The sequence below is a fragment of the Rhincodon typus genome, chromosome 2 (genome assembly GCF_021869965.1).
Source record: "Rhincodon typus isolate 14 chromosome 2, sRhiTyp1.1, whole genome shotgun sequence".
Taxonomy (NCBI): domain Eukaryota; kingdom Metazoa; phylum Chordata; class Chondrichthyes; order Orectolobiformes; family Rhincodontidae; genus Rhincodon; species Rhincodon typus.
Window position 1 is genome coordinate 59,889,363 of NC_063333.1, and position 15,425 is coordinate 59,904,787.

Below are 15,425 nucleotides of genomic sequence, written 5' to 3' on the forward strand. Positions count from 1 at the left end.
AAGTTTGAGACCATATTGCACTGATCTATGAATGTTACTTTACTGTATTGCATATCACAATGTGACATTGATTTTTAACTATTCCCTGTGAGGTACCAGCATTGCCTCAGTGATGACACTTTTGCCTTGGAGTCAGAAAGTTGTAGGAAGTACATTCACTTCAGAGACTTCAGCAGACAGTTTAGGCTGTCACCCTAGTACAGTACTGAAGGAGTGTGGCAGTGCAGTTCATGCTATTTTTCAGCTGAGATGGTAAAGTGAAATTTTATTGGCTCACTTAGGTGGCATAAAAATCCCAAGGCACTATTCAAGTATGTAGTTATCATCACTGCTCTAGCCAATATTTATTCTTCAATCAACGTAATTAAAAATTGATTTCCTGGTCATTGCAATTTATGTAAATTGGCATCTGCCTAGCAATAAAAATAGAACAGTGACCATACTTCAATAGTGTTTAATCAGCTATGAACACTTTAGAGTACTCTAAGGTTGTGAATGACATCAGTGCATGGTTCCCTTTGTTTTGTATGTTAGCTTAGTTCTCACTTTGGGTTCAAAAGCACTTTGATTCAAATATCTATTGGCAAATTGCAGGTAGGCTGTTGTCTTCTTATTTATTTTTGCTTGGTTACTAAGCTAATTGTCAGCATTTATCTCTCTGAGGGGAAAAAAAAACTATCATTAATAACAGCCAAACAATACAACTGTGGCATGTATTAAATGTCATACCATGTGGAAGGTTTGAAGAGGGAGTTCCATCTCATTTTTTTAAAACACGTTGTATTAGTCCAGAAATAAACATTGCAATGATTCAGCTCCTTTTACAGCTTTAGGTGATTGCATTCACTCTGTTTGGAGATACATGTCACTCGATGTTATTAAATGTTTGTTGTTTATGCTTGATGCTTGAACTCAGAAAATTATTCACACGTGACAAATTCTCATTTAGCATATTTATAAACTGGAACAAACATTTTATTTGTTCCTCTATTGGATGTGTTTGTCACTGGCAAGGCCAATGAGTGTTGTGTCCCTAGATTACCCTTGAACTAAATGGTTCTGAGGGCAGATAAGAGTCAACTGCATTGCTGTGGACCTGGAGTCAAAGATAGGCCAGACTAGATAAAGATGGCAGATTTCTTTTCCACAAGAACATTAGTAAACCAGATGGATCTTTGTAACAGTGCAGCATGGTCATGATTAGACTAGCTTCTAAATTCAGATTTTATGGAATTCAAATTTCATTAACTGACATGGCTGTTTTGAGCCCATCTTCTCCTTAGCCTGGGCCTTGGGGTTACTAGTGCAGTAAAATTACCACTGCAGCACTGTCTTCACTATTTTAAATTATATTTATACTATAGGCAATAATATGTGACTCAATGTCAATTATGGTGTAAAGTTAACATATTAGACACAGAAATGAATGCAATTGCGATGTGACAAACAGTACTGTAATATGGTAAAGATTATTATAGGTGTTCACAGCATGTTGTATGCACTTTTCATTGAATCACTGCATCTTTATGATACAGAAGGAGAACATTTTGTCCAATGAGCCCATCCTGGCTTGTTATAGAACAATGCCATCAGTCCCATTCCTCACTCTTATGTGCAATGCTTCAAGTTAACTTCCTTCCACTGCATGTCCAATCCTTTTTCAGAATTTGTTTCCTGGAAATCATGAGCCAGTTAGAAATGGAACGTCTTTACTTCTGCACATATTTATGTGCTATATTTAAATGTGCTATATTTAAAGCCGGAGAGCAGAGTTTACTCCAGGAGATGGAGGTCTTGTCTGCCAGCTGAAGACCTGGCGAGGCCCTCACATCACCTCTGTTAGGGAAGGCACACTGAAATTAAGTGCCCATCAGGTCAGCTGCAGGATCTTCCTGGCGTTTTGGCTCAGATGTCAGCAGCACTCCATTGCTGTCTAGTGCCCCTGGAAACTATGACAACTGCCAACAGTATACCCACCAGAGTTCCAGGAATTACAAGGAGTGCCAGGCCACAGGTAAGTGAGGATGACATTGAGGGAGTGGGTAACTGGTTGGAGAAAACCAGGCAGGTGGTCGAGGAAAGGGATATCAGTGTCTGTCAGATGTCACATTCCCACCATCCCCACCCAAACCTCCAAGCCCTTTAAAGCTACATCCCTCAGGTGCTGATTTCCTTAGAAAATGAAACCTCCCACGTTCTGATTTGCTTTTCCAGATTTTAATTTGGCCAGTCCCCCACCACCAAACTCATCTCCATGGGGTCAATTGATTCTGTTCATAGATTTTACTTGAGTACATTTAGTTTAAAATGTATTGGGGATTTAATGAACTTTCAGTTCACTTAGGTATCACATGAAGATTTTTTTTCCTCCTTGATTAGTGCACTGACAGGAATATGCAAGTAGTCTAAGTATTCTATTCATTATATAATAAATAACACAATTGAACTATCAGTAAAAATGTACATGTATTAACACTGTTCAACTCCTTTAATTAGCATAAAACACTAAAAGAGCTCAATATTCCAATCCAGTAGAACAAATAATGAATCACATGGGGCCAAGAGATCTTAAAATATCTTGCTTCGCAGATGAGTCTCTGATGGTTAACATCAGAATACACAAGAGAATGACAACGTGACCGTTTTGTTTTGTGCCTTCGACGTATGTATAGTTTAAGGGCAAATTCCTGTGTGAGCATTGAACTTTATTTTCTGTCTCCTCTTATGCTTAAAGCAGCTAGCCTCAGTTTAGCCTCTCTCTCTTTCTTGCTTACTCTGTCTGTCTGAGTGTTTTGTTTATTTGTTCACAGCCATCCTGCAGGATAATGGCTACTCTGATCAGATCACTCCTCACTGTGTTTTCCATGATATTCATTAACAAACAAAGTGTTCCTTATTTGGTCACAAAAAGTGCCCTGTCTACCTGAGATTTCCTTGGAAAGGTAAGGTAAGGGTGAAGCTAGCTGTCACAGCACAAATGGTTTTCACCACAAACAGGATGGTCCTGTCAAGCCAAAAAGATGTTCTGCCTATCACACCAATGAGTAATGTGGTATATAAACTGCAGTGACAGGTTGACGCTAGGTATTTAGGCTCTACATCTCAAAGCCTGACAGATCATATCAGATAGCATATCCCTGCATCACTTCACAACCAGCAGGTTAACCGAGTTCAAAGAGCCTGTGTTTTCAAAGCTCAAAACGCAGTGTTCATCATTACAGGTAATTCTGTGTTTAGACAGTTTCAAAATAACCCTGCTGTCCACTGAATAAGGCGGACAATCAGTTTAGGATTGTCAGTCAATGTGGTGCACTTGCACGTACTGGAAAATACATTTATTAATAAACGGCCCTGTTCTTTGCAGGCAGAAAGAACATGAACATGCACTGCCCTGTTTCAATTCAACAAAATAGGTGACAGCTACACACTGGTCATTTCTCAGGACATTGCCTTATCCAATCAGAGTCAACCTGCGTGGTTCAATTTTAAACGAAGCTCAGCAGTTAACTCTCAGTCATCACCTAACTGGTGCATTATCCATAGCAATGCCTCTGTCAATCAAAGTCCACTTCACAATCAATCACCAGTCTCTTCTCATGCAAGTTATTTTCCATTAGTAATTGTCATGAATTATCTTGATGAGTGCAAGATGAAAAGCTTTTTCCACTAAGATTATAAATGGTGAGCAGTGAACAGACAAATATAATCAAACATGGAATACTTGAACAATGCAATGAACTCTATGGCTCAAAGGTGTAATGCATGAAATCAGGCCATTACATTATGATGTGGTAAATAAACAGTATGAGCACAATATCTTGGCCACAACCCTTTATAAAATGGGAAAATATAGAGGGATTTTCTGGGTCTACACTATGAGGCACTGGACCATTTGGTTTTGCTAGTCATTGGAAAATCTAGTGAAATATAAATCCCCATCTGTGAAGGAACCTGTTCAATGTTCTTCCAATGAAATCAAAAGTTTTCATGCCATTTGCGGGATCAAATCAATGGGTACACTTTGGTGTACACCCAAGAAAATAGAAAAGGAAAAATAATTAATATTTATATGGTATGCTTCCCATTCTCAAGATGATCCAAGTGTCTCATAGTTAAAGGTATACTTTTGAAGTGTAGACACTTTTGTAATGTACAAAAGCCCAACAGCTAATTTGTGTACTGCAAGGTCCCACAAAAGCAATTTGAATAATAACCAAATTATTTGTTTCATTGGTATTGGTTGAAATATAAATTTTGGACAGTACACCAGTTGAACAATAAGCATTTCTTGAAATTGATTATTAACTGGCACGATCTATTTTTAAAAATTGTGATCAACGAGGTGAAACATTTATGAAGAGGGACCATACCATTTCAAACACCTGGTTTCATAGAAACAGCAGTAGGTCATTCATTTCAGCCATAGCTAATATGTCGTTCAACCTTATTGTCTTCAGTCAATGTCTTTTGATATCATTTTGATGTCATTATACACCTTATTGAGGTGTACAAAATCATGAGGGGTTTAGGTAGGATGAATGCATATAGTTTTTTTCCCAAGGATGGGGAATTGAAAACTAGAGGGCATAGGTTTAAGGTGAGAGGGGAAAAACTTAAAAAGGACTTTAGGGGCAATTTCTTCACGCAGAGAGTGATGCGTACATGGAATGGGCTACCAGAGAAAGTGGTCGAGTCAGGTATAATAGCAACATTTAAAAACCATTTAGATAGGTATATGGATGGGGCAGGCTTAGAGGGATATGGACCAAATGCGGGCAGTTGGAACTAGCTGATTGGGCACCATGGTCAGCATTGACCAGCTTGGGCCGAAGGGCCTGTTTCCATGCCGTACTACGGTATGACTCTATTTCTTAAAAATCTCTTCATCTCAGCCTGGAAAGTTCTCATTGTCCCAGAATCTGCAATCTTTTGGATGACGATAACTCCAAATTTGCACTATTATTTTGCAAAAAAAGCTCTTCAATCTTTCCACTAAATGCTAATTTCTTAACTTTAAGATTTTGTATTCTCATTGTCGATTCCTCCCTTTCAGGATAAGTTTCTCTGCATCAACACACTGAACCATTTTACACATTTCAAACACCAGATCATCCTTTAAATTTCAAATTTAAAAACTCAAGCCAAATTTTATGAATGTCTGCAAAATATAATTCTGTGAATCCAAGCCAGCATCAGACTGATTAAAGCTACACTATAACCCCTCTAAGGCAGTTATATCCTTCCTGAGCTCCAGTGTCATCATCAACTACTCCTAGTCAGCAAAGTCACATAGTTCCGTCTGTTCTGTTCCAACAACATTTACAGTTCTGATCTCTCGAGAACACCACCTACTGCACCCATATGATTTATTTTAATTCTTCCCATGCCAGCCATTCTGTAGCATCTTTGTGAGTAAGTTTATTAATTAAAACTGGATTAGGGCAGGTTCCTGGCTTATGGCCTGATGCTATATAAATATTAAGGATGCTTTAACACTTTTGTTGTCAAGACAACATCACCTTTGCTAATCAAATGTAATCTACGTTGAGTCAATGGTGCTTTCTAGACAGGGAAGGCCCTGACCAGTTAATTGAATCTCTAGCTGAAAACATGGAAGAGAAAGGACAGTGTGAAGTTGGGTGACAGTACACCAGCTAATCAATTGATGTTTATTGCTGCTTCAAAGGTTTTGTGAGGTATTGTTCAGATGCACTGCCTTAGCTGTAGCTGCCTTCCAGGAGTTGCGACATATTGAGATTGGGTTCCAATTAAGGCAGGGTTTCCTTAACATCATTCAACAGTGAGGTCCTAGAAGGAGCCACTTTGCCTGTACTCATTGGATCTTGAACTCTTGACCCTTCCACCTTCCACACTGCTGGCGACTGTTATTTCTTTCAAAGTGTTCAGCAAATATGTGTTATCAACTTGTTGGGCTCAGCTGTGCTTCTCCAGTGGTCTTACACATGCTTTACTTGTATGATAGAAATGCAGTATGTGACATGTGAATCCTGAGAAAATTTGGATATTTCCTGTTAATTGTTGTTTGACATGCAGAAAAGAAAATGAACAAATCAGTGGATTGGTAAGCATTGCAGCTAGTTTCCTTGGGTAGAATTATAGGTAAACCTATTTTAATTCAGAGTGGTATGGTGGAGGATGTGGAGAGCATCAAAGTGTCTCCACCCAGTCAGCTTTTAATTTTGGAGGTTCTCTACTTTATCAGCATAGAATAATCAGTTTCTTGCCAGAATCCGCAGAAAGCGGTAGTGGAATATGAGGCAATGCCACCAAGGACCATTGGAATTCAGAAAAGTTGCAGTAAGAGGTTAAGGAGGGGCTTGTGATCAGGGGAAGGAAATGACTAAGCCACAGGGAGAGTGATGTATCATCATGGACTTTGGGGGAGCTCTCTTACTGCTCAATCCGAGGTCTTTTGAATTGTTTTATTGCTAGTGAAAAAGCCAAAATGGCTGAAATGTACAGGCATCTGGTTCAAATCAAATAAATAACTAAGCTTGATGATGTTGCCAATGCCTGATCTGCACATTTGAAGAAGAATCCTTCAGTTTCTGGCAAGTGTTCTTTCATCCACTCAAAGGAACAAGATAAAGTAAAGAAAATTTTATCTGGAGAACTCTACCATGGCAAAAATTTCTGCTGAATGAATAACATTGGAACCTGTTCTTTCCAGTGAGCACTAATTTCTTTTAATGGTCAGAGCAAATTAAGCCACTCATGTGCCTTGTTTGAGATTACATAAATAGTTCAGAGAACAGTAACTACACTAAATTCTCACCTGCTGGTCAGATGTTCATTGAGTTCATTGGGACTGTCGTGACTCAGCTTTGTCAACTTATGGTAGCATTTTTGACTTCTTCTCTGCCTTCCCTGCCTTTCCATAAATACTGAGGTTAAAGAATCTATGTACGCAATCTTTCATTGTGGAGCCCAGGCCTGGAGGTGGGCATGGAAGCGGGAGTCATTTCTGCTTAGGCATTGGTAGGAATTTCCCATGTGATCACATAGTTTTCAGTTGATTGTGTATGCAAGTCATTTTAGTAGTGGAGAAAAGAATGGCAGATCCTACGAGGCAGGGGTGGGCAGGGTGTTCTCACTTTCGCTGGGATGTTCCAGGGCCAAGTCTGGAAATCCATATTTGAAGGTCACCCAGACAGGGATTCCCTCATTCCAAGCCATGAGGATCATTCACCCTCTGCTGGTGTGCCCCATTTGTGCAGGAGATTTCTCACAGCATAAAGAAACTTGCAGTTTTGTTCAGCAAGATCTCTACTCCAAGCTGTCCAGGAGAAGTGGGAGAACCACTTCCCCAGGGATGGCTGCAGAAGGCTTCTGACCAAAGCAGTTCACTGCTACATTCAGGGACTTCATAAAAGTACCTGGATCCATTGCAGGAAGAGGATGACTAATTTCCTGTGCTCTAGAGGGGTATGTGACACCATCCACTCACTGCAAGCTGACACTTGTTAGGGGCATCACTCAGTCTGCCCATGTCAGTGCACAGATATGTCAGATTAGATGTGAATTAAAGCTGTGACAGCTGCCATATGCTGTTAATATTCTACCACTTTCCAAGCGCTTGTTCATCAGGTACTGTGGAGTGCTCAGATCCTGGTTTAGCTGTGAATGTTCATTAAGTGTTCTATCACCCTTTGCAGTGGGTGAACTCAACCCCTTCTTTTCTCAGAAGAATGCCCTTGAGAGGAGGAAGTGCTTCATTACTAGTGGAGGATGCCAGTTATTCACATCTTCACCCCTTTTGACAAGGAGGTCACAAAGCTGGCAGAGGATGGCTGTGGCAATATATGTGCTGATGGGGAGATTGGACCTGTGCAGAAAGCTCATGAAGATACCTCCAACCTACTGTTGTCAGTTGTGCAGACAGTGAGAAATTGGTTAGACAAGGAGGCATGCATGGGCAGCAGCTAATTTCAGCTTTTTCCCATTCCAGGAACTAACAGCTGTAATACCAAAAAAAAAGCAGTCTTTTCCCCATCATCCACCTCTTCCTGAGCCTCCGGCTGAAGCACCAGCACCATCGCCTCTGAGGATGAACCTTCGGAAACCTCAGAGGATGAACAACTCCTCCAGTACAGAGACACTGTCCTCAGTGGAGATAGGTTTGAGATTAGGCTTGGAGTTACAGGCTGTCGACCAAGACACGATGCAGGTCCACAGACAGCGGAAGACACAATACAGAGATCTCTGACACTTAACAGTCTGCTGGAGACCAGATTTCTGCACTCTCCCATGCTACACCTCTGGATTCAGTCAAAGGAGACACATTGGAGATGCAGAGGCAAGGAGGGAAACATCAGTCAGTGATGTCAGAGGCCCTCATTAAACTCGAATACAGGCTGGAGACTCTGAAAAAGTTCTATTCGCTGTCATGGTTTCTGCATGTGAGGACTTGGCTGCCTCCGTAGAGCTGCTGTGGAGACTCATGTATAAGAAAGTGCTTTATCGAGCATGATTGAGGATTGAATCATTGAATGACTGACATCTCTAGGCAATGCAAAAGAATTAATTCAAAATTTTGTTAACAAAATGAAAATTGAATAAAAATAGTGACTAAAAGCAGATGTGCAAAGAGACTAACTTGAGCCACCTACTAATGGCTTTAGTTGCATGCTGAAATCCTTGAAAATAAGAATTTTCAAGCTTTATTAAATATTTTGGTGACTGTGGTGATGCTGTGGCAATCATCATGTGGAAAAAGCTCCCATGTGTAATGCTTTATAAAGAGAGTAATCAATGAACTATTTTCCTTGTTTGTTATTAATAATAAAATAGAATTTAAGAAATTACAGACTAGCTCTGTAAATTGTCATAGTCTCTGAATAACTGGAATCACTGATCAATTATACTAAGTGCGGATTAAAAATTTGATTGTGAGTGCGGTTATTTGAAGCCAGGCATGTAGCTGTAAAAAACAGTCTGAAGTACAGCAAAATTCGATCTTTCAATGAAAAATAATGTGCTGCAGCTCATTCAGAAGGGAAACAAAGTCTCCGGTCTGAGGCCAGGCAGAAGGGGTGACACAAAAGAAAACTTTGGGAACTGTGGGGTGGCCAGGATTATGACTGGGAAAGTGGGAAGAGGATAGAATGATGACTAAGTAAGCAAGTAGGAGATTCAGGACAAGGAATCTGTTGGGAGAGGTTGTGCCCAGGCACTTTAAATGAAAATGTTTTGCAAGTGAGTTTAGCTGTAAGCATTGCATTGGGCGACACAATGGCACAGTGGTTAGCACTGCTGTCTCACAGCACCAGAGGCCCAGGTTCAATCCCAGCTTTGGGTGACTGTGTGTGTGTGGAGTTTGCATGTTTTCCCCATGTCTACATGGGTTTCTGCCAGATGCTCTGGTTCCCTGCCACAGTCCAAAGACGTGCAGGTTAGGTGGATTAGACATGATAAATTGCCCTGTAGTGTCCAGGGAAATGCAGGCTAGATGGATTAGCCATGTGGATAGGGTGGAGGGATGATCCTGGGTAGGATACCGTTCAGTGGTTTGGTGCAGACTGGATGGACCAAATGTCCTATAGCTGCACTGGAAGGATTCTATGAAAACAACATGATGGAGACAGAATTGAAAGGAAGAATCCAGAACCTGATTATACATTCTCACATATCACCCATAAACTATAATGACACCCTTACAGTTAGCTCTCTATAGTCAAGACTTCATTTCCTTTTGGGTGTTTCACTGATAAATGCTGATACAATACCATCACCAAAAGCTATCACAGTGGGAAGTTGGACACCTGCAGGCAAATGCTGGGAGTGCCTTCCATGTTTGTCTGCAGAGGCTCAATTTATCTCAGTGCAAACTATTTATGTGGTCAAGAAAATGTTCACCTTACTTGAGTTACTTGTGTAACTACAAAATACACAAGTCTCCTTGATACTTGATATTCATCCCTGAAGTTATTTATTTGAGCAAATCTCTAAGACTGAACTGGCAATAACCCCGAATTTTCACTTGTGAGTATACTGCTCAAGCACACCTGTTCTGAACATTGCAGTCAGATTTTCAGATGGAGCAAAAAACAATCATTTTGACATTATGTTTTAAAAGATTATCTTCATTGAGACTTGCTTCATACTTCATTTTACTATTTTCAAGCATTTTGAAGGAATATGTGTAAGTTCCATAAAAAATGAAAATGTTTCCTTGATTACAGGTTCTTAAATAATCCACTATCAGGGCTAAATTAGTTGCCACTTGACTTTTCATGAGAAATATATGACACAGGAGTTTTAGAATCAGGATCTCAGAGCCAGGATTGAATCCAGATCCCATAACATCTGTCAGGAATGGTCATGCAATATGATGTTCTAAGGCCCTCAATGGTCAGAGGGATGGACAATAAGAAATCCTCCACAAGGGAGGGAAGTTTGCTGAAGCATGTGTGCTCAAAAACAGCACCTCAATGTGGAATTTGTAAATGTTTCAAAACCAAAAGACTGCAGCTGCCAGACCAACATTGTAAAATGGGAAATCATTCTGATGTGTCAGCAGCAGCCATAGTTATGGATATCCTTCTGCACAGGCAGTTAGGTGGGATTGGGTGAGGTGTGGGTTTATGGTGGGGAAGAGGAGCTACAATTATTGCTCCCCTTGCTTTTGAACTGCAAAGCCATTTCTTTTAACTGGCTGTGTTTCAGGCATGACGGCAGGTCTCGCTAGTTGATATGGGAGAGGGATCTTAAAAGATCAAGCTTCCTTTGACAGTACCTTTGAAAGCCACATCCCTTTGGAGAGAAGAACAAAGGTAGCAGATGAATGGGGACAGCAAGATGTCTGCCTTCTTCAAGACATTTCTGGCCATTCCAAAGTGAATTCCACAATGAAAAATGGAGAGCCAGTGCAAATTTTGCTAAACGTTGATCATAATTCATAGTGGAGGCAAAATATCTACAGTTGCCTTCATAACAGGTTTAAATTATTCTATTCTCACATCAAAGGAAGGCTTAAAAACAATGGGAAGACAAGGGATGATCAGAGAGTATCCATTAATTTTCATATCCAGAAACAGGTTTAAAGTTGGAAGTAAGCAAAAACAAAGTTGCTGGAAAAGCTCAGTAGGTCTAGCAGCATCAGTGAAAGTTAACGTTTCGGGTCCGGTGACCCTTCCTCAGAACTTTGTCTTTGTTCCTGATTTACAGCATCCACAGTTCTTTCGGTTTTTATTAAAGTTGGAAGTAATTGTTTTAGAATTCTAAATGAAACATCCTGGGTATGATAAATTGCTACGGAAATGGGTTATGTAGGGACATAAACTTTGTTTTGAGTTTGTCAGTGCCTTTTCTCACAGAAACCATGAGCTGGTTTGGGAGCAGCTTTATGAATGCAGTTTATGTATGAAGCTGGAAAAACAGGAAACAGGAACAATGAGAGAATTTGCCAAAATCTGTAGGGAGCTTTGAACCAGAAGCAAAGAGCTATCAAGGATATTTTTGTATTGGAGTCTCTATGAACTGCGGAATCCACAGTTGTTTGGTGCTAATGAAGAGTTGGAGAGTTGTCAAGATGTATATGAATGGAAAGACCCCAAGAAATCTCATACCTCAAAGAATAGTAGAAATACTGAGATGAATTAAAATTATGCCTGGCTCATTTTGGTTTTGTCCCAGGATCCCTCAAGATTTTGTAACCCTCAATGTTCTGATACAGAAGAACTCTTGATTGGAAGTAAAACTGGAACAGGAAGTGTGGTGCTCTGATTTTTGGGTTTAAAGCATGTTTTTAAAATGCATATTGTTAAGTTAGCTGTATGTACTTTATTTAACTTTTGTGATTATTTGCATGGTTTAATTTATTTCAATTCATAAATGGGAGCTGGAATTTCTTTAAAAGTTACTGGTTCCCTTCAAGATCATAACAATTAGGAATTTTCTGTAAGTCAGTCAGTTATTATTTTAAAACAAATAATTATTCATAGTGAGACAACATTAAACAATTTACTCAAAAGTGGAACATCTCCACAACATTTGCAATTTTAATAATAATTAAATTTTATTTAATCAATTTGATTAGTATTTAATAGGCCTTCATTTGTAAATTAAGAAAATACTGTTCGAAGAATATGCATGATAGAACTTAGAAGGGCTATGGTTTACTTTCTTAAATATTAAATGTTTCATTTTTTTTTCTTTCTGTGACAGGAGAACCACTGTCGAAGGATTAAAATACTTGGGGATTGCTATTATTGTGTATCAGGTCTTACTCAGCCAAAAACTGACCATGCTCATTGCTGTGTTGAAATGGGATTAGATATGATTGACACAATCACGTAAGTAATTCAATTTCAAAGAAGAATATTCTTGTTTCAGCCTTAGTCATAATTTTTGAAGGTAGCTAAAATGTACAAGTACTTATATCTAGACTCATAACAACTAATCATGCTTATTAGCGGTTCTCAAAGGTTGATAATGACTTCATAAATATGAATGAATAACAATAACTTGTACAATAGCACAATTTGTTGTCTTGTTAGTACAATAACAGATCTTTAACTGTAGTACAAGAAGACTACAAGAAGAATATGTTACTTTCATGCCGAAGTCACATATGACAAAAATTATTATGCTCTTCCTGACCTAAGCCACGTGATACAGATTTTTTGCACAAGTGGTTAGTCTGATTTAGCAGTCGACTTGTTTGCTTATCAATTACAAAATGACCTTGAATAAGGTCTTGGCCTGGCCCAATTGAAACATTTGCTGGTAGGGAAATAAGACTCAGTAACCTCACATTCAAAGATTAATTAAGTAACCACATAAATGACGAAGTGACGAGGAAGACTGTTACCATGACCTAAGCACTGAAAACACTCATACTAAAACTGATAAAATTAATGTTATGAGATGTTGTTATAAAGGAACAGCACTGTCATAAATTGGTGAATCTCATGGCACTGATCGTGGACTGCCTGTCTTTTCTCCTGTCCTCATTTGTGAGGATTGGGCCATGGACATCCATTGGATTGGCTCATGCAAATGGATTAAATACTGCAGAAGTTTGCCATTGTCTTCTGTAGAATGGCTGACCTGAAGACTGCCCTCTTCTGCCTCTCTGCCATCAGTCATATTTGAATGATTTGCATATTACATTACAGTCTGAAATCAAGCTGTTTGACCATGTTACACCTTCCACAGTCAACAAGTCCTGGCAGGGGACACAAACCTGGATTTTCTGGTCTACTGGTATCGTTATACCACAAGACCTCCTATTGATATTGGTAGATTTACATGGAAAGGAGCATTATACCATCTATATATTAGTCTACTGCTGAAGTGAACCTCCATCTAACTTGGTGTTACCGTTTTGATGTGGAATTGCATGGTATAATGCCGAAGAGGCTGTAGACTGCTGAAATGCAGCAGTAATCATTTCATTCATATTAACTTATGGTTTGCCATCAATTTGAATAATTTTTTATTCAGTCATCATAGATCATGGAATAACAAAATAGAAGCATTTATAATTATGAAAGGGTGAGACAAGGCAGAATGAAGCAAACTCTATATTCACTAAGGGATCAAGAATTATGGGCCTAAAGGTTAGACGATTGAAAGTAAGATTAATTGCAGTTCTGGTCTCCCTGCTGTTGGAAGGATGATATGAAACTTGAAAGGGTTCCGAAAAGATTTACAAGGATGTTGTCAGGATTGGAGGGTTTGAGCTATAAGGAGATGCTGAATAGGCTGAGGCTATTTTAACTGGAGTGTCAGAGGCTGACATGTGACCTTATAGAAGTTTATAAAATCATGAGGGGCATGGATAGGGTGAGTAGCCAAGATCTTTTCCCCAGGCCTACAACTAGAGAGCAGAGGTTTAAGGTGAGAGGAGAAAGATTTAAAAAGTACCTAAGGGGCAACATTTTCACACACAGTGTGGTACGTGTATGGAATAAGCTGCCAGAGGAAGTGGTGGAGGCTGGTACAATTACAACACTGAAAAAGCATCTGGATGGATATATGGATAGAAGGGGTTTAGAAGGATATGGGCCAGCTGGAAAATGAGAGTAGATTAATTGAGGATATCTGGTCGGCACAGATAAGTTGGATGGAAGGATCTGTTTCTGTGCTGTACAGCTCTGTGATTCTAAGAGATTTAAAAGGCAGAATAACTTACTTCATGCAAAGATTTGTCAAATTCACTTCCAGGGTTAATGATTGAGGTAGAAGCCACACTGACATTCAAGTGTAGATTGGGCAGGTGGATGAAGAGAAAGGGGAAAGGGATATAGGAAACACTGGGAGGTATATATAGGAATAGACTTTTGATGATATGACTTATTGTACCAATATGACCTATTTCTGTGCTGTAACATCTCAATGTGTTTCCTACTTGCCCCATTACCCTTAGTGGTCTGTGCTGACTTTTCTTAGTGCCACCTCTTACTATTCCTATTCTGATATGTATTGCTTGCTCCTCGACAGTTCAAATTCTAAATCATACAGCATGAAAAGAGGCCATTTAATCAAAAGCCCACAGTTTAATCTTCAAGGTGGGAATCACGTGTCAGGTTATTTCCAAATGTTGTGATCCTACCTTCTACTTCATAGTGACTGCCCACATTATTTTTGTCATAGGGGAGTGTGGTCAGGTTGGAATTGGAGCTACCACTTTTGGAAGCATACCCAAGACAGAACTAGAGGTGAGCAGATGCTGAGATGGCCTTAGTTTCCTGGGACATTATCTACATTTAGGGGATGAAGTATGAGGCAGAAAAATCTTTACCCTTCCATTACTTTTGCATACCACCATGGCCCTATATCCACTCACCAATCCTATACCTACATGCCCCCTCCATAGCCCCTCATGTCCTTCAGTACTCCCCATGCTCACTGATCTAGTATACATTCTATACAGAACTCTTGAGTGGAATGATAACATTGAGATAAATTTGAGATTTTGGTGAAGCCATCAGTCAAAAAACACTTCATAATTCCATATTCCTATAAATGATCATAGAACTGTTAAGATAAACAGGAAGCCATTCAAAGCCGCTTTAGAACAAATTAAATGTTTATAAAGTGATCAAGATTAAAAAAAATTCATAATTCTCTTGACAACAGTGTCAACAAGCCCTGCTGAAGTCCATTACAGGGGTTTGGAGCTCAGATAAGCATAATACAATTCCATTGCACGTTTATGTAAACAAAACCTTCAGAACTGAATGCATTAAAACCTTTGAAGAAATAAAAGGAGCTCAGCCATCTGTTCAACAGCAGAAGCAGTGCTTCAAAGATCTAAGGCATCTGTTCAAGCTTTAAAGCAGCAAAACATATATCTAAACTGTTAGTTCTTCTTTATAAAAAGGATTAAATCACAGCAAACGATTGACATAGTCAAATCTGGATTTCACTATGTTCACTATGTACTTAATCCATTTGGT

At 39.3% G+C, this 15,425-nt stretch overlaps 1 protein-coding gene across 1 annotated transcript in view; it reads left to right on the forward strand.

Moving 5' to 3' along the window:
* adcy1a (adenylate cyclase 1a) overlaps positions 1–15,425 on the forward strand; it is a 295,596-nt gene that overhangs the window by 84,597 nt on the left and 195,574 nt on the right. Inside the window, exon 6 of the mRNA XM_048608131.1 lies at positions 12,187–12,314. Within this exon, the coding sequence (XP_048464088.1) occupies positions 12,187–12,314 (128 nt within the window). The remainder of the gene's footprint in view (positions 1–12,186; positions 12,315–15,425) is intronic.